We start from the raw sequence: 20,043 nt of genomic DNA, 5'->3' as shown, positions 1-20,043 counted from the left end.
TTTGCTTTCTGTGCCTGCAAAACGTCCTTAATGCTAGCCAGAGTAATAACCCGAGTCCTTTGAAATTGCTATTTTTCAAAGTCGGAAGCCACAGAATAGCGGCAATTTCAAATGCCTCACCCCAACAGTTCAACAAACGTCCCAGCAGATGAAAGGATGTTTCTAATTGCAACGGATCACTGAAGAAGTTGAGGTTGAAGTGAAAACTACGCCATATTCAAGGCGTTTTCATTCCAACAGAAAAATGAGGGAGTGATGCCACACTCCCAAGAATGAAACATTAAAGCATACCACTCTCTCTCCCCGTCCCCAAACACACACATGCATACAGTACACTCCAGCTCCAAATGAAACCCAAAGGCTGAACCGGTGTCTCAATGCCTGCAAATTTCCAAGGAGGGCACCAAAGTACTTGACAGCGAGCGCGCTGAGGAAATCAGCAGCTGTTGAAGTCACCTCCTGAGGTCTTGCCAAATGTTTGAAAGGGAATATGCCTGTGTCCCTATGTGTGTGTGTGTGTGTGTGTGCGCGCGCGGGACGGAGAGGGGGACCGCGTGGGGTCCGGGTGCATGGTGAGGGGTGCATGGTGAGGGGTTTGGAGTACCTGGATGGGGCGCTCTGCTCGCCTCCAAGTGAGCGCTCGCCTGTTGTTTACTTCTGTGTGTGCCCATGCCTTTCTGCTTCTCGGTGCTTCTGTGTTTGTCTCTGTGTTGGGCAGGGTGACTTTGCGCCTGTCGGCTTCGGAGCTCGCCAGGGTGTTTGTCGGTGTGCTGCACGGGTGTGTCTCAGTCTATGGCTGTGGTTCCGTATAAGCCCGAGCATGTCTGTCGGGGTGCAAGTGTGCCTGTCGGTGCGTGTCTCCATGGGCACTCGCCTCTGTTTCCGAATGTGGGGGGAGTGTCCGCGTGCCGCCCTCTGACCTGAGATCTCAGTCCCCACAAGCGCCCAGGGCGGACAGGTAGCAGCCACAGAAGAGCCCAGAGCTCCCAGGTTGGCTGGTAAGCGTGCCAGCCCCAGGGCCAGCCCTCCGGAGCCAGCCAGGGGAGCCAGGAGGGGTGGTGGCCCGCCCGCCTGACCGAAGTAGCTGGGCTCCGCCCGGGCCCGCCCCAGGAGGGGGCGGGAGAGGGGAGGGGAGGGGAGGGGCAGGAAGAGGTGGGGGCCTCGCCCCTTTGGAGAGGCCGGTGAGCCATTGGCGGAAAGTTCCCGCACGTCACCTGGGAGGCCGTTCCTCTAAAGCCCTGTGCACATAACGGGCAGCGCGCACTTGGAGGCGGCTGCTCTAGATCTCAGGCTGGGACTGACGGGCACCGCGAGCCCTAGGCACCCCACAAGCTGAGTGCAGGACGGGCTCCCACCACACCCACCCCACGGCTGCTGAATGAGGCTTCTAGGCGTCCCGTTGCTGGCCGCAGCGCCCAGCCGAAGGTCCGCCCTCTGAGGCGCGGCCAGTGAGCCCGCAGCCCGTGCGCTCACCTGCCAGCCTGCGCGCCATGGGGCAACCAGGGAACCGCACCGTCTTCTTGCTGGTGTCCAACGGAAGCCATGCACCGGGCCAAGACGTCGCGCAGGAACGGGACGAGACGTGGGTTGTGGGCATGGCCATCCTCATGTCGCTCATTGTCCTGGCCATCGTGTTTGGAAACGTGCTGGTCATCACAGCCATTGCCAAGTTCGAGCGTCTGCAGACGGTCACCAACTACTTCATCACCTCCTTGGCCTGTGCTGACCTGGTCATGGGCCTGGCGGTGGTGCCCTTTGGGGCCAGCCACATCCTCATGAAAATGTGGGCTTTTGGCAATTTCTGGTGCGAGTTTTGGACTTCCATTGACGTGCTGTGCGTCACGGCCAGCATTGAGACCCTGTGCGTGATCGCGGTGGATCGCTACTTTGCCATCACGTCACCCTTCAAGTACCAGAGCCTGCTGACCAAGAATAAGGCCCGGGTGGTCATTCTGCTGGTGTGGATCGTGTCAGGCCTCACCTCCTTCTTGCCCATCAAGATGCACTGGTACCGGGCCACCCACGAAGACGCCATCAAGTGCTATGCCAGAGAGACCTGCTGTGACTTCTTCACGAACCAGGCTTACGCCATTGCCTCCTCCATCGTTTCCTTTTACCTGCCCCTGGTGGTCATGGTCTTCGTCTACTCCAGGGTCTTCCAGGTGGCCAAAAGGCAACTCCAAAGGATCGACAAATTCGAGGGCCGCTTCCATGCCCAAAACCTCAGCCAAGTGGAGGATGGAAGGAGCGGGCATGGACATCGCAGGTCCTCCAAGTTCTGCTTGAAGGAACACAAAGCCCTCAAGACTTTGGGCATCATCATGGGCACGTTCACCCTGTGCTGGCTGCCCTTTTTCATCGTCAACATTGTGCACGTGATCCAGGATAACCTCATCCCCAAGAACGTTTACATCTTCCTAAACTGGGTGGGCTACGTCAACTCTGCTTTCAACCCCCTCATCTACTGCCGGAGCCCCGATTTCAGGAGTGCCTTCCAGGAGCTTCTGTGCCTGCGCAGGTCTTCTCTGAAGGCCTATGGGAATGGCTACTCCAATAGCAATGACAAGTCTACACAAGACTACACAGGGGAGCCCAGTGGATATCACCTGGGACAGGAGAAAGACAGCAAACTGCTATGCGAGGATGCCCGGGGCAGGGAAGACTTTGTGAACCATCAAGGTACTGTGCCTAATGATAGAATTGATGCACAAGGGAGGAATTGTAGTACAAATGACTCACTGCTCTAATGCAGCTTTTCTACTTTTTCAGACCCCCTTCCCTGACAAGACACTAAGCAGACTATTTAACTTAAGTGTAATAAATTTAGAATGAAATTGTATAGAGATGTGCAGGAGGAAGAACATCCTTCTGCCTTTTTTTTTTTATTTTTGTAAGCTGTAAAAAAGAGAACACTTATTGGAGTGGTTGTTTCTTGTACAGTTCAGTTCCTCTTTGCATGGAACTTGTCCGCGTATGTCTGAAGGGCTTCAGTCCCAGAGGACCTGGGGCTGCTATGTTTTGATGACTTTTCTGTGTATCTACCTCATCAGTCAAGTATTAGGGGTAATCTATTGCTGCTGGTAATGTGTATCTGAAGGAGACCTTCCTTCCTGCCCCCTTGGATGGAGGATCCGGAGTAGCCTGGACCTGACAGCTGTGAACACGCTCCTCTTATTTGCTGAAACAGGGTGTTGTGGGCAGGCATTTCAGGGGTAGCTTCAGTTGTTTTCCTGAGCAAAGTCTAAAGTTTACAGTAAATAAATTGTTTGACCATGACTTCATTGCACCTGTTTCTCCAAAACCCCTCGACTGGATGTGCTTGCCTCCCCCGCTGGAAACCACAGGTAACTATTTGTAATAACTGCCCGGTGACTTAATGTGGAATGGCACAGGAATGGCATGCCCTGATTGCTTAACCCTTTCCCTGGCCTTTGATTCTGTCGCCTGCAACCTTGGTCTCTCCTGATGCTGGGGCGCCAGATCAGTTCTGCCTGCTCCCAGCTGAGCTCGTCTCGCTGGTCCTATGGTGATTACTCTTTGTTGTTACATCAGAAACACTGACTCATGGAAATGGAGTTAGGAGCATCTGTTGTGTCCCTTTGTGCACCCCCACCACCCACCTTCTAGTTCTACTTGCTTAATAGCTGCTTATATTTATTGTTTGGCCGTATCTCAGAGTGGGGATCTTTGTGCTGCACCAGGGCTTGGCATTTGAGGGATAAGTCAGAAGTTAATGTAAAACAAAAACAAACAAACAAACAAAAAACAACTACTAAACTTAACCTCGTAATTTCAAGGGAAACTGAAAGGACATAGGTCAGAGGGAGAAAAGCTGGAAGCCACTTAGCTGATGAACACCCCATGACCTAGAAACAGGGTTCTAACCCCTCCTCTTTCTTTACTTCTGTCCCCTTTCCCTTCTCTCTAACACTCTTCTCACTTTAATATAAACCAAGATTTCTCAACCTCAGAGCTAGTCTTTGGGCCAGGTAGTTGTCTGCGGTGGGGGAATGTCCTATTCATTGTCTGACATCTCTGGCCCCTACCCATGAGATGCCAGTAACACCCTCTGAGTTGTGACAACCAAAAATGTCTCTAGACATTGCCAAAAACCCCTCGAGGGGGTGAGATTGCCCCTGGGAGAGAGCCACAGATGTAACTCAAAAATCTAAACCGATTTCTAGATTCTGTCTGATGTAAGCACTTTATTTTGTGCAGCCACAGGGAAGGATTTTTCATGGTTCACCGGTGAGGGACAGACCCTGGGCCAGTGCTCTGTCCACTCCATTCTGCTGCCTTCCGAGCTCACCTTCCAGCTGCCCAGATACTGACTATGGGCTGAACTGTCCGGGAGGGTTTATCAATGGAAGCCAGGCCTGGGAGCTGTTACTGCCTGTTTGTGGAGAGATAATGCTGTTAGAAGGCGCATGAGGGAAAATCACAAAAGTAAACACATTTCTTCTCTCACCCCCTTTCTATTTTTGCCTGTGTGTCTGAGCCAGGGCTTGGCCCAGGTTTGACCGGGTGGAGCGTCCTCCTTGGCAACGCTAGCCTGGAGATCAGCCTGCAGGGTTCATTGCCATTTCACTTGCTTATAAAGCTGATTCCACGTTTCTCTTCCCTCTGTCCCAGCCACGGTCCCCAACCAGAAAAGCACTGGCCCCTTCTGCTTCCTGTCAGTTCAGTGATGGGTGTCTGGGTGAGCGCTGAGCTCTCGGGAGAAAGTTGGGTGCCTATGATTTTGGAACAGACGGTGGAGAATTGGAGAGTGTCTGCCATTCAGCACCTTTCCTCTTTCTCCAAAGGCTTTCATACCTGTTATCACATTCCCCTTCTCCTGCTCTGGGCCCCACACCTAGAGATGCAGGCAGCTTCTCCAGCTAACCCCCCACTCCTCGTAGCCTCACGGATCTCGGACTTGGAAGAGCCCATAGAAAGCATTCTACATCGGCAGAGACCAAAAGCCTACAAGGGGGAATGACCTGCTCAAGGTAAGAAGCCAAGGACATGAGAGACGGGGCTACAGCCAGGGTGTCAGGAGGTCCGGGAACTGGTGTATCCTGTCCACCACATGCCCATTGAAATCTGCCCTTACCCTCCATTGTGGAGGCTTTGATCTGGGACTGTCACATAACAAATTCATCTCAATGGGGGGTGTTTATTGCTTTTACACAAAATTATTAACACAAAATTCAGGCAATAAACAAACCATCTGCCGTAGGGAACAAGAGAAAGAATGTTCTTTGACTCAGCAAGAGTCCTCAGCAGATATCGGTCAGCAATTAGGAAATTATACTATACATGCTAGTTTGGTTAGAGGAGCATCTGATGTAATGTCAGTTAGAAGTTCAGCTATGAATGTTAATTTAGATCCCCCGACAAAAAGGAGTTTAGCCATATTCCTGTCCTTTGAAGAATACTTTTAAGAGCGTTGATCAGTTTTAAGGGTCTTGACAAGCAAGAGCATTTTAGGCATGTCTCAGTCCCTTGCTTTCTACCTCCTTTTGTTTTGATTTGTTTCTTTTGGGGCAGGAATTTGCCAGCGTCCCTCTGTGCCTCTGTTTGCTGACAGGTTGGTTACATAAGGTCTGTGTTGGCTTCATGGTCATAAAGTTTTCCTTGCCTGGACAGCAAGTCCTCGGAGTCTGTCAAATGAGAACCTTATCCTGAGATGCAAGTTGACAGGTGTGCAAAGTGGCGGGACAGGGTGGGTCTCCCCTCCCCCTCCCCCTCCCCCTCCCCACTCTCAGATCGTTACTGGGGGAGGGAATCTGGGGAAAAGGAGCTTGGAAATAGGAACTGTCATTACAAGATGCTTAGAATGTTTCCGGTGAACCTACTGCCTAAGGAAGCCTAGACCGGAATCAGTTGGGGGCTAGTATAGAGCATCTACTGTGTGCAGTACGAGAAAAATATAGGGTTCAGTCTCTGCCTCCTGTAGCATCATATTAATAATATTAAACAGATCCTTTGATGGAATCTTGCTGAATGTTAGGGACTGTGCTAGGCACCTTTTTAGGCATTATGTCATCTTGACAGCCTTCTGATGTAGGTAGCATAATTGTCCGCATCTAACAAATGAGGAAACGGAGGCTCGGGAAGGTTCAGGAACTTTCCAAAGCCACACAGCTGGCCAGCTGCAGAGTCAGGACTGGAACCCAGGACCATGTGAGTCCAGCACCCATGGAGCCCAGCACACATGCAAACCAGGAAGCAGCATGAGGCAGCTTGTCTGCTGTGCCAGGACAAGTGTAAGAACTGGAAATGCAATACCTTGTTGAGAGAAGAGGAGAGTGCTGTGGGCTGGGGCACGGAGGAATGTTCCCTCCGAAGCATGTGACTGCATGGCTGCTGGGGACTGGGACAGGAAACCAATCACTGGCATGCCCAGTTCGCTTCTCTGAATCTTTGCTTTGTCTTTTCATCAGAGAATTAGTCCAAACTGAAAAGAGGATGTGAAACTTTTAAACAAGCACAGGCTAAAGCAGAAGCACAGCCCGCCTCAGGTCCTGGCAACTTCATTTTTCGTTCCCAGGCTGGAAAGGTCTCCTAAACTGAGCACTTAGCTGAACCTTGTGGGAAATGTGCAGACCTGCGTGGCCCTGTAGTGTGTTATCCATTCTGAAGTATCATCCTGGGCAAGGGAGACAGGTGACCTGACAGCAAAGAGCAAGGAGGGTCAATGCACTTTGAATGAGACTTTTCATCAACAATGTAACGTACACTAAATGCAGCTCTGTTCTAATCCCTACCTCACTGACTGTGCAAATATAATGCGAAAGAGGCATTTTTGACATACCTAAGAGAACAAACTTCCCAAGCACTTTCAAGAACTTGAGAAGTACGGGTGTCTTATGAATAATAGGAGCCAAGGTGAGGTGAAAAGAAGCCTGGATCTATAAAATGGCCTGCGCAGGTGGTCTCTAAGCTCTCTGAATATCCATATCTATAGCGATATCGAGGTAGATAGATAGATAGATAGATATGGATATGGATATGGATATAGATATAGATATAGAAATGGATAGACATAAATATATAGATATAAATATTGATATAGATATAGAGGCTAAGTAGAGACAGCAGTTTATATTTTTAATTAGAGTTGATCACATTTATCATATAAATAATGGTTGAATATCCTGGTGGTGGTCAGCCTGCAGAAAAAGACTATTGGTACATGATAACTGCCTTCAGATATTTTCAAACCATTGGAGGAAGAAGAGCTTTTCAGTTCTATATGAAAACCAGAAGGCAAGCAGAACCTCAGAGGAAGGTAGATTCCAGCTCAGGTGAAGGAAAGACTTTTCCAAGAGTGAAATAGATTACCTATCAGCATAGTGAGCCTCCTGTCGTTGGGAGCATTCAAGGAAGCCCAATTGCAGTTCAGTGCAGGATGAAGCACACGGAGTACCTGCACTGAGCAGGAGCGGGACTAAGCTCCTTTCAAGTCTGTGAATTCTATGTCCTTGAAAACAATAGACCTGAATGTTTTTTAAAAGTATTCCGACCGTTCCCTAATCCCAGCTCCGCTGCTCCCAATTCAATTGGATTTCAGAGGTTTCACTGCATTCCTAAACAGGAAAACCTCTGAGGGAAATCAGGATCTCAACAGTCTCTGGCCCTGAAAATCCAGAAATAGAGCAGGAAGGTTAAGCAGTTTTCCAAACTATTAGACCTTTTCATCAGCTGCTCTTCCCATGCCTTTTGCAAATGACCTACTAACTCCCAGAGAGAGAGTAACGAGGGCTGCACAGTTCTGTCTGCAAAGGCTATTACATCCTTCCCCACCCGCGGAATCATTGCACTTCCTGTGGTCTTTCCGTCACCCTCGTGGGCCTGGAAGGAAGGGAGGCAGGTCCCTGGCCAGCACCAAGCACTTCAGAGCCCTCCGGTCTAAGAGCCTGAGACTTGGAGTCTGGCATAGCCAGCCACTAAATGGCTGGACAACCCCGGGCAGGTCACTTCCCTCCTCTAGGCCTGTCTCATCATCTCTAGTGAGAAATACCTGGGTTGACATCTGTAAGATTTCAGGAAGTCTTCAGTGCTGCGCATCTGGCTTCATTGCTTTTATTTTAAAAGTACTTTGTTTTTCCTTGTTGAAAAGATAATATTAAAAATTGTAGAACATTTAAAAAATTATGAAAGCACAAAATGAGCTCAATCACAGATAATGTTACCGGCTAGAGTCAGGGGTGGGCAAACTTTTTGACTCGAGGGCCACAATGGGTTCTTAAACTGGACCGGAGGGCTGGAACAAAAGCATGAATGGAGTGTTTGTGTGAACTAATATAAATTCAAAGTAAACATCATTACATAAAAGGGTACGGTCTTTTTTTTTTTTTTTTTTTTTTTTTTTTTAGTTTTATTCATTTCAAACGGCCGGATCCGGCCTGCAGGCCATAGTTTGCCCATGGCTGGGCTAGACACAGCCATTGTTGCCTGGGATGCATAGGCTCCCAGTCCTTGCCCTAAGCATAGCTATACAATGTATATAAATATATTTTTAATAAAAATGGAATTAGATTATTCATAGATTTTAAACCCACCACGAATACTTTTACATGCCTCTTTGTGTGTGTTTTATGTATCATATGTTCCAGGTATGATCATTCCTACAGGTCTACCGGCCTAGCAGGAACAGTGGTCAGCATTTTTGAATTATCACCCCCAGGGCATCTAGATTGGGAGATCTGAGCTAGGGCTCAAAGATATGCATTTTATACCCCACACATGAGTGAAATCATATTGTTCTTAGCTTTTCCTGACTGATTTATCCCACTTAGCACAATGTTGTCAAGGTCCATCCATGTTGTTGCAAATCTGAAATGCATGAACACAAGCAGCAGTGTGGTGGTTGCCAGATGAAAGGGGGTGGGGGGAGAAGGGGGTCCTAATATAAGGTGACAGGAGAAGATTTGAATTTGGGTGGTGAGCATGCAATGCAATATACAAATCTTGTGTCATAGAAACCCACACCTAAAACCTGTATGTTCATGTTGACCAATGTCACCCCCAATCAATTTAATAAATAAATATGTATTTTTAAAAATCTGCATTTTAGCAAGTTTGCCAGGTTTTTTCCTACATGGGTGGTCCATGGACCACATTTTGAGGAACAGGCTTACAGAGATGCATTTTGTAAATGAAACAGAATGCTCCCTCCCCACCCCTTGCTGGTGGATGAAAAGATGTTTCTATACTTGTCTCTTTGAAAGCTCACTCGCTGCACCTGGGCTCTGACTTTGAAAGCACGGTCTCGGCCCCGGGGAACTCCCAGGGCAGGGTTCCCTCTGCCTTGTTAGGCACCACTGTGCCGGCCTGTGGACTTGGGTTAACATCAGTCTTTCAAGTGATATGGTGACCAATACCCGCTGTTTGAAAAGTGCAACAGTGGGTCTCTATTCCATAGAGCACCTCTTGTGATCAGAGTGGCCCATGATTATATTTGTCTCCATCTTATCAGAAAGGAAACTGAAACTTAAAGGAGTTATATTGTCGAAGATCACAGGACTCACTGGAGGAAAGCCAGGTGTGCGACCCAGAGCCGCTGTGCTCGGGGCCAGGTCAGAGAGGAGAGGGACCCTGCTGAGAGGACGTTGCTTATGGGTGCATTTTGGTTTTCCAGAGAGGCCGGATTAATGTCTGAGCTTGGAGCTAAGGGGTAAGCCCATGCTGTTTAAGTAGGTTGTGGCTAAGTAGAAGCCAGGAAGCCAGGTCGCCCTGAGAGTTGGCAGCTCGGTGTCCTTCACCTGAGTCAGCTCAGCAGGCCTGAGCTGCCCCTGGCAGGTCGGGGGCAGAGGAAGGCACCTGTACCGGCCCACGGCTTTGCGCTGAGTCAAATCACTGTTTTTGAGTCCGGAAACCCTTGACATCTGGAAATGGAGTGCTGTTCCCAGTTCTCTGCCCAGGTCTGTGTCAACATCTCAGGTTTCACATTAGCGATTACCAGGGTGGGCTGGGCACTGAGCGGGCCCTTCACGTTGGAGCCCAGGTGGCCAGAGGCGGGTCAGCCATGAGGGAGGACCGGGCCAGGCGAGGACCATCTCTCCTGCTTGTTCCATTCTTATTTTCCCAGCGCTGTGAGGGGAAGACTAGAGTTTCTGAATGTGTTCATTTATCCAGGAAGCGAAAACAATTTTTTTAAAAATCACAGCAGCAACACCCATGACGAAGCAAAAGCGGAGTCGCCGGGAGCCCCTGTTTCCTTCCAGCCATTACTGATCTCGCCGCCCGGGCCTGGTGTCCCAGAGCACAGCGGCCCTTCCCGGGGAGTTGCCCTCACCATCCCCATTCTGTCTCCGTTCTCCTGCCCACTTTTCTCTCTATAAAACGCCTATTAGATGTTTCTAAATATTGCAGGCAAGCCTGCTTTGTTTGGTTTGTTTTGTTTTGTCGGAGAGGTACTCACTGTTCTCGTGAGATGTATTGCGCCCATAAGCCTGTGCTGCCCACAAACACTCAGGCTCCCTTGCCGGTTTAAGTTCCACCGTGTTTCTCTAGAAATACAGCTGCTCACCTGGCTCCCTCAGCCCCAGAGAACAGGTGGCTCAGGATCCAGAGCCCGGGTGGCCAGACTTAGAGATCTCTTTCCAAAGGACCGTGGAAGGGCTAGTGGGGTCAGTTTTGGTGTGAATCTCCTGACAGTATTTTATTTTACTGCAGTAGGTCCCAAACCTGGCGGAGAGCCCCAGCAGTGATTGGGGGAAAATTCTGAGAAATTGCACATTCCTGATGCCCCTCCCCCTCTCCCTGCACCCTCTCTCCCCCACCCCCACCCCTGAGATTCTGATCTAACAGGCTGTGGTTGAGGGCCAGCGATTGGGTTTTGCCACAGCTTCCTGCAGAGGACGGTGAGTCAGGTGCTCTGAGGATCGCATTCGCATTCGGGGACCTAGAAATCGCACTGCCTTCCCCTTCCCACCCTTCCCTGCCCAAGAGGCTGTAGGATGTAGGCATGGAAAACATGATCCCGCACAGCTGCGTGCGTTCACCAAAACAATGCTGCTGCCAATCAACACGATGCTAACTTTCCTGTTATCAAGTAAAACAATGTAGGTGAAAACAACTTAAAAATACAACATGACTAGAGAGAAGGAAGGTGATAATCAAGAGCCTTGAGCAATCGGGCACTTGATGACAAATGTGTTTTGTGACAACAGTTATGCCTCCCAGTAGCATCGTGGTCACGTGGTCCCAGAGCCTCTGCCTGAAGACCAGGAAGGAGCAGCCCAGGAAGAGAGGGGGATGTTGCTCCATGATGGGCTCCTTGTCCAGTGCCCCTTGCTCCTGGACGCTCTGCCTTGGTCAAGGCAAATCACACTGAGGTCTGTGTGAATCAATTTGCCTAATGTACACACCCCTCCTACTTCAAAATCAGAAGGGGGACCCGCCCAGCTGCAGAGAAGGGTATGACTCATACATATACATTCACCTCCCAGATAAACACACTGACACACACACAGACTTGGTCATTGATGCCAACACCCATATCGACACAGATACCCACGTGCATTTTCACATACATATATGTTCACTTGGCGGTTCTTCTGTGTCTACTTCCTTACGAATATGCACATCCCCAGAGGACGCAGATGCACTCGGGTCTAATAATTCTTCCTTAGATAAATACACACGCGGGTTCCCCAGCACACTTCCGTGCGCTCCAAATCAGCGAACATGCCATGTCTAGTAGTCATGGTCCCACGGCTACCTCAGTGCCATGTAAGGGCAGGCTCATACACTGACCCCTCTCCCTGGGTAAGCATATGAGCCCTCAATTCAATGCATGGCCACTGTGTTCTTCCTGAGTCTGCGTAATGGGAGAGAGATGTTTTGAAAAATTATGCAAAGTTGCAACTGGGATAGCTGCTAAGAAGGAGATACAGGTGTTTGGGGGGCATCTTCTAGTAAGACGGAGAGCTCAGTAAAGGTCCTCCTGGGGAGGTCAGGTTTGGGCTGAGAGCTAAGGAAGGCCAGATCATTTCTAGAGGAAGAGAGGAGAGAAGAATATGCCACTCAGGGAGAAAGGCACATGCAAAGGCCCTGTGCTGGAAGGAAGCCTCTCGTGCACAAGAAGTTCTAAGAGAAGGTCAGTGCAGCCGGTGTGCAGAGGGAGAGCACAGCAGATGCAGGATGAAGCTGCCCAAGGGGGCAGGGGCCACACCTGAAGGTCTTTATCCTAAGAGCATTTAGGAGCCATCGCTATGTGTAGAGCAGAGATCCGATTTGAACTTTGAGACGATCTCTGACAGTATGCCCACTCAAACGAAAGCACTCTTGCGTAGATCGGTGCACACATATGGGCTCACAGGCACACTGTGTGTTTCTTAGAAATGCATGCTTACATATGAGCGTTCACTGGCAGATGCTGCCTCTGTGAACACACCCGTATGTATTACACACATGGTGTATATAAAGCCAGTGGGCGTTGGGTACCATCAGGACTAGGCTTGTCCTTGGCAAAGGATGGGGAAGTGGCGCATCAGAGCCGAGCCCTCTGACTTTGGAGCCTTGGGCTTTGCGGCTTGGCCTCACGCATGTGCCTCCAGCTCTGCTCCCCCTCCTCTCGGCTCAGAGCACCCAGTGACAAGGTGGGGTTTCTTCCAGAACACGATCATTGACTATTCTTGGCCCAGGCAAGGAGGGGAGGATGGGCAGGTCGGGTTGCATAAAGATTGCCTTGTGCCTTCCCAGAGTCGTAAGCAGAACCTCTGGCCAGCTCCAAGCCCCGAGTGCTCTTTGCAGAGAGTTGGCAATAGAGAGAAGTAAACAGAAGCATGGGAATCAGAGGTCTGTGGGTCCTGGTGGGGACCGTGTGGGGCTGGAAGTAGTATGTTCCATAAGGGACCACTGCAGGGAATGTGACACTGGAGGAAGGAACAGACAAAGCCCGGCAGGAAAGCCCTCTTCAGGCACGAGGTCTGACGCGGTGCCCTGCTGCCTTGGCTCGGCAGACTCTCGTACACACATATTTACGCATTAACGAATTTCCCTCCAGTGGGTGTAGCATCTCACAGCAGAGGAAGTAGCAAGTCACTTAGCAGCCACACACCCTGCCTTACTTTCCCTCCAATGAATTAGAACTACACTTGTGTGCATTTGGCTCCTGTGTACCAGCAAAGCTGGCAAGGGCCTGGGCCAGGCCAGAAGCAGACTCAGGGAGATCAATAGGAACATTCAGGCCAAATTGAAGGCTCACCTACGGCCTTACATCTCGGGGCCATCAGGATGTCCCCAAGTGAATCTGCATAGTCCCAAAACTCCTACCCACGGAGACTGTATGCCTTCAAGTGTGCGCTTGGCAAATGTTTTCCTCCATGATTAAAAGGAATTATATAATGTAATGTGAAGCTCTTTTTATTTTGCTTCAGGCTGTGCAAGGAACATCTTTCTTTGCTCCCAGTTGGGTGCTATTTTGTGCTCTCTTGGCAGCAACCTGCCAGATCCATCAAGCGCTGGGGGCCAGAGCACTGTGCTCAAGGGGACACTGTGTCGTAACCTTCTCTCGTATTGATCCAGCTCTTGGCCATTCACAGAGGGCTTTTATATCTGCTGTCTTATCCAATCCTCACAAATCTGAGGTCAACATGGTTGTTCCCATTTCACAGACAAAAAGACTGAGGTTAAAAGACTTGTCTAAGGGCATGGATTGGGCCTTGAACATAGATCTTTATACTTATCCTCAGGAAGCAACACAAGTTAGACTGCACTCTGCTATCCTCCTGGAACCCAGGGCTCTCCTTGCTGTACTTCTCTGTATTTTATCTTATAAATAAACCAGAGGCCTGGTGCACAAAATTCGTGTATGGCTAGGGTCCCTAGGCCTGGTTGGCGATCAGGGCTGATAGGGGCCTTCCAGATGCCGGCCGGGGACTCCCTTCCCCAGCTGCTGGCTGCTGACTGGGGCCTTCCTTCGTTCTGTGCCACCCCCTGGTGGTCAGCACACATCATAGCAAGCGGTCTGCGGTTGAACTCCCGAGGGGACACTTTGCATTATTAGCCTTACATATATATAGATTCAGCGTTAACACCCCCCACCCCCATACACACACACACCCAGCACTGAAGCCACAGCTGCCAAGCTGCAGATAATCTCCTGCTCAGGGACAGTCCCCAGGATGCTTTCAATATTGACAAGCCCCAACCATGGGTGAGTTCATGTTAGGTGGCGGCAGCGTCACTATGTCTTAGAGCAAAAACTCCAAGTCTTTCTGGTCCCGCGTGCCAGACACCAGATGCACGTTCACCAGGTCAGAGTGATGGGATGCTGTGTCCTGCTTCCTATACCTGCCCTGCCACTGAGGCTGCCCTTGTTCACGTTGCCTAATTCCTCTGGATCAGGAAGTTTCTGTGGGAAGACCCGGCATGATCTGCCCCACTCCCACACCCACTGGGCACAGGCCAGCCTGCTTCGAAGGGCCAAGTTCCACACCTCGATAAAAATTGCAGGCTCCCAGAAGTATTTCAGCTTCTGGAAAATGGCTCGTGTTTGGTTGAAATGTTTTATTTTAGTCATAGCAATTAGATGTTCTTGTTTTGCACAGGCATCTACCAACGGAATTGGCTTCAACACAGGTGAGCAGGATTTAATGGGTCTGGGAAAACGTGCGGTAGATGACAACTCCCAACCGTGAGGAAAACTCCCATTGGCAAGCTCTTCTTTTCAGAGCATCAGCTTATCTGGTTTGCTTCGCTTTCCAGAGTGTGATTAAGTCATTAATTCATTTATTCAAAGATCTTTGAACACTTACCTATGCTGGCACCTGTGCCGGCTACCAGAGGTACAACCATGACCAAGGTAAACATGGTTGGTCCCTATTTTTTGAAGCTTCTTACAGTCGAGTGGAGAAGACAGACAATAAAGGGGATTATAAATGATGTTTGGATCAAGCTCCCTAATACTAACACCAGAGGAACTTAAATATACTGATGAGCAGGGGTAAGGGAGGGAAAATTGGTTTCTGGAGTTAGCCAGTGTGTTCGGAAAGCTATCTGGTACCTGTCAACCACAGACTGGCCACTAACCATTCATAACAATATTACTATTTTCTTTTTAAAAACATGACGGAAAAAAATGGAATTGAAGGTGGCTCCCAAGGTCATCAACTGTCTCAGTCGTAGTCCACCCCTGGGCTACTGTGTCCAGTTCTTAGGGAAACGTCTTTGCAGGGAAGAAGGGCATTTGGGCCCTTCTAGGCTTGCCAGATTTAGCAAATAAAAATACAGGGCCTCCAGTTCAATTTGTATTTCAGATAAGCAAGGAGTTCTCTTATCATGTAGGTATGTTCTGAATATTACATGGAAGATACTTATACCCCCTCTTCCCCCTAAAAAAGATCATTTATCTGAAATTCAATTTAAAGGGGTATCCTGTATTTTCATCTTATAGCCCTACTAGAGAACAGGAACTAAGATCCTGAAATAAATAGTTGAAGGAGCCTGGTTTTTTAGCTTGGAGACAATGTTAGGGAGAACCTGGATTTGTGTAGGGAAGCATTTTCCAAACAGCATTTCTGATGGTCTATATGGAAAACAGTAAGGAGCACTGGGAGAAAAAATAAAAAGCGTGGGAGGTCAAACACTTGGGAAACGTTGCTCGCCCAGTGCTTTCTGCCGGAGCTCACGCTCTGCACAGCGTAGTAACAGTTGCGAACAAACAGTCTTGCAGGAAACCTACCTGGTTGACCCGCTTTCACCTAGCATGCCCACAGAATGCTGTTTACGGGCCTCTGTCTGTTTGTTTTGATGTGTTTGTTTTAGAGAGGACACCTATTCACAGCGGGCAAACTTCTGACTCTGCTGAGCACACTTGGCGGGGCCCCGGTATAAAAAGTGAAAGTTGTCTTCAAATGATCCCGAGTGCAGCTGGGAGGAAACCCGTTGAGCTTTTGCAAACCAAAGGGCAGATCTGGACCCAATGCACAGGTAGCAGACGAATACTGGGACTTTCTAAAAATTACAATCGTCTGCAAGGTCGCCAGCTTCCTGTTCCTGGACACATTAAAGCAGAAACACAATGTCATCGGGGACACTAGAGGAAATTCCTGTCCTGTGTGGGACATCCTCAGGGCCTGCTCCGAAAGGTGTGTACACATAAAACACAAGGGGCTTCCTCCAGCAAACTTTCTTTAAAACTATGTCCCAGGCTCTATTTCTCTTCTGTGGTCTGAGTCCAATCCTTTGGATTCGCTCTTGCTGTGTTCCCTTCAGAGCTATGGACCAACCAAACTCCTCAAGGTCAGTCCTGGTCAGCGAATGATCTTTGCTCTGCTCTGGGCCTCTTCATAGCCAGGCCCAGCACCGTGGGTCTTGGCTGCCAGGAATCCCACCCTGAGCCTCTAGGTGGGGCTTATAAACCTCAGATGCAACAGGGAGCTCACTGCTGAGCTTAGCAGCCCAGGGAAGGGTGGGGTCTGAGAAACCTGGCCCCACAGTCCTCTAGGCTTGTGAGACCTGCCCTTCCCAACCACATAATGTCCACAGTGGAGTCGAGATCACCACATAGCAAAAGCACTTGGCATAATAGAAGTGAGTGGAAGGTCAGATCCCAACTCTGCCACCTTCCTGAGTCTAGGATCTGGACACATTTCTGTATTTCTCTCTGGAAAGAAAGAAAAGAAAAGAAGCGATACACTGCATCACAGTCTTATGAAAATTAAAAGAGATTAAAAGTACATAACAGACCCAGCAGAGTGGACATTCAGTAAATGTTTATCTAATGGATGATTGTGACCATGATAGCAAAAACTGTCCAAGAAGGTAAAGCTCTTCTTTAGAAATTCACTGATTAGCGTGCCAAGATGTCAGGTCCCTGCCAAGGCCATAAGCTGGAGATTGTCTAGCTCTCTACCCCAGCCGTGGGCAAACTACGGCCCGCGGGCCAGATCCGGCCCATTTGAAATGAATAAAACTAAAAAAAAAAAAGACTGTACCCTTTTATGTAATGATGTTTACTTTGAATTTATATTAGTTCACACAAACACTCCATCCATGCTTTTGTTCCGGCCCTCCGGTCCAGTTTAAGAACCCATTGTGGTCCTCAAGTCAAAAAGTTTGCCCACCCCTGGTCTACCCCCTTCCTTTCAAGAGTCTGTGCTTGAGAACAGAAAGTAAGGCATGGGCTGCCCTGGCCAGTTTGGCTCATAGGTAGAAGGTTGGCCTGCAGACTGAAGGGTCCTGGGTTCAATTCTGGCCAAGGGCACATGTCCAGGTTGTTAGCTTGATCCTCAGTGGGGATCATGCAGGAGGCAGCTGATCAATGATTCTCTCTCATCATTTATGTTTCTATCTCTCTCTCCTTCTCCCCTCCTCTCTGACATCAATAAAAATATTTTTTTAAATAAAGTAAGGCATGTGTACTACAGCATGCTGCTTTCCTTTCACAGTCTAGAAAGAGCACTGGCCCTTCGTGACCCAGTCCTCATCTGCATGACAAAGGGGTTGGAGTAGAGTTGCTTCTAGGTTCTGTGAACTGTGCCTTTGAATTGGGGTGGTGAATTCAGATACTTAAGTAATATTAATAGTCCATAGTACTTAATGGGGAAAAAAAAGACCTCGCCAAACTAAAGCAGTGTGTGTGTGTGTGTGTGTGTGTGTGTGTGTGTGTACATGGCAACACACAATATACACAAGGGGCTTTGAAATCACTTTACCTGACCCCTGCGGTTGTGCCTGAATACAGGTTTGGCAAATAAAGAGTTGGACCCAGACTGAGTTGTGAAGGAGTGAGATGAGCCCTGACCTCCGAATGAGAAGAGCAGGGTCCAAGTCCCAGCCCTGACTCTGTGGGACAGCTCCCTCCCCATCTCTGGGGGGTGGCACCGTCCCTCCCCATCTTCACATGGTCCCAGCATCTCCAGGCGCCATGTCTTGGGAAAGAGCCTCTGATCTATTTTCGTTGGACGTGCATGCTCTCCAGAAGGATTACCATCCGGCTGACTCAACCGGGCTTATTCCTTTTGTCTGATCGCTCTGCTGTCATAAGGCAAGCTCCGAGGCCAGTTTTAGCCCTTCTTGGATTAAGGGAGTGTCCAAATGAAGGTACTGGAGTATTGGTCACGGTTTCTGCCCGGGACACTTGCTTCCCCCTCCCCTCCACACCCCACCCTGACGCTCCCTTCCATCTGGCACAGGCACAGCACAGGCACAGCCCTCCTGCTCCGTGGATGACACGCTAAGTAGAGTCTGGTTTTCACATTAGCTGAGAGGAGGCCCTGAAGTCAGAAATCCTTGGCACATGAGTCATTTGGTCTCTTTGTGCCTTATTTCCCCAACTCTGAGTAGGCGGAGCTCGAACTCTGTCTCCCTGTGTGCTGTGGGCTCCTGCGAGGTGGCCCTTCCCCATGGGCAGGGGCAGGTCCCTGCTTTCCCAGGGGGGCTCACTTGGAAAGCCACAGCCCAGGGGGATTCTCTAGTAAAACTCGGTGTCTCTCTGTCTCTCCGCTTCTGCACCTGGCCCCCTCCAGACCTCCTGCAGCACCGCCCGCGTGCACTTGCTAACACGCAGAAGTCAGCTTTGCCGAAGAGCCTTCCATGGCTCCCCATTGCCTTCAGGACAACGGTCTCAGCAGGTGAGTTCGCAGGAAGCGCAGAGGAAACCCACTGCAAGAACGACACTCCCCCTCCCCACAGACCCCTGAGGCACTGTGTATGTCACGGGGGCCTTCCAGGTGGGAGGCCATGTGCTGGGGATAAGCAGAGACAGGCTTGGTCCCTTTGTTTAGAAGCTTATACATTTTTCACAAGACAGGTCAACAGGTACCCAACAATAATGTGTATTTTAATGTTTAAGTCCTGGAAGTGCTCTTAGAAATCATGGGCCTTGCCCAACTGCCTCTCATTTTACAGTAGAGGAAACTGATGTCCCAGAATTGGCAAATTATAAAGAAAAACTTGTCTCATAAGAGGTCTCCCTGCTTCTACTCTGCCTCCACCACCAGGAGCCCCTCTGCACCCTGCAGCCAGAGCCATCTGTCTGAGCAGCGTGTCACCTGGTCACTCCTATGAGAAAGCTTTCTGTGGCTCCCACTGGCCTACAATAGAAGCCAAACATCCTCCCAGACCCGTGGTGCCCAGGGTGTCAGGTCCACGCATCCCGGTCGTTCCCTGTGATGAGAATGTCCTTCCGTTTTAGGACTAATGGCCCCTCCTCAGGGCTGCCCTCCCTGACCATCCATGCAAGGCAGGTGCACGGCCCCACTCATTCCCTTCCCATCACCCTGATTGGATGTGTTCAGAGCACATAATACCATCCACATCCTCTTGTTTGTTTACTGATTTTTCTTCTTTCATATCTGGGTCAACTTACTAGAGGCTAAGCTGCAGAGGGCTGAGATTTGCCTCTATCACTAGCACCTACAACATACTTGGCTCATAGTTGACACAAGAAATCTTTGCTGAATGACTAAACCAAGAAATGAATACATATTGCTGGAAATTTGAAAACGTAAAATAGCATAAAGAAGCAAATAAAATCACTCATACTTCCTCCTTCTGGATATTACTGCTGTTAGTATTTTGGAGTATTTTTTCAGGTCTTTTTTAATGTATATGTATGATGTATAGTGTGTGTTTAACAAAATTAAGATTATGTTAAATTATGGTTTGTATCCTGCTTTTTTTTCACTTATTATATTGTATCTCCACATGTTGTAAAATAATCTTTTAAATACTTTTTTAAGTGCTGCATAAAATTTCATATGGATGTAATAAAATTAACTTAAGCATTTCCCTATGGTAGGACATTGATAATTTAATTTTATCTTCTAATTGATCTACTCCCTGCCCAAACCATTCTAATAAAATTTGGTTTTTAAGGTACTTCTGGTAACTTTTCCTCACTGTGAGTAGTTTGGTAAAAGAAAGTAACATCTTTCTTTCCAGGAAATGTCAGCAGACCAATCCTTAATTTTGTATGTTTTCTATGGTCTCTCTCGGGGGGCGGGGGGGGGGGGGGGATTGACTTAGTTGATGATCTAGTTATTAAGTGAAAAATAAGTGGTGAGTAAAGGGTTGTGTTTCTAAGACTTCCTGTTTGCAGAA

The 20,043-nt window shown here is 49.0% G+C and overlaps 1 protein-coding gene and 1 long non-coding RNA gene across 2 annotated transcripts; both read left to right on the top strand.

Moving 5' to 3' along the window:
* Positions 1–1,246: 1,246 nt before the first annotated feature.
* ADRB2 (adrenoceptor beta 2) lies at positions 1,247–3,276 on the top strand. The gene has a single exon (XM_036312141.1). The coding sequence runs from the start codon at positions 1,491–1,493 to the stop codon at positions 2,745–2,747; it is 1,257 nt and encodes a 418-aa protein (XP_036168034.1). The 5' UTR covers positions 1,247–1,490; the 3' UTR covers positions 2,748–3,276.
* A 1,429-nt stretch (positions 3,277–4,705) lies between these two features.
* Positions 4,706–19,730, top strand: LOC118657716. Its single transcript, XR_004968097.1, has 2 exons — positions 4,706–4,991; positions 18,468–19,730. It is a non-coding gene; the product is annotated as an uncharacterized LOC118657716 (long non-coding RNA).
* The last annotated feature ends 313 nt before the right edge of the window (positions 19,731–20,043 follow it).

The sequence above is a fragment of the Myotis myotis genome, unplaced genomic scaffold, assembly GCF_014108235.1.
Source record: "Myotis myotis isolate mMyoMyo1 unplaced genomic scaffold, mMyoMyo1.p scaffold_m19_p_6, whole genome shotgun sequence".
Taxonomy (NCBI): domain Eukaryota; kingdom Metazoa; phylum Chordata; class Mammalia; order Chiroptera; family Vespertilionidae; genus Myotis; species Myotis myotis.
The sequence above is the reverse complement of the archived record's forward strand: the minus strand, read 5'-3'. Positions and strand labels throughout refer to the sequence as shown.

Coding starts and splice junctions, on each gene's coding strand:
- ADRB2 (XM_036312141.1), top strand. CDS start 1,491: ATGGGGCAACCAGGGAACCGCACCGTCTTCTTGCTGGTGTCCAACGGA.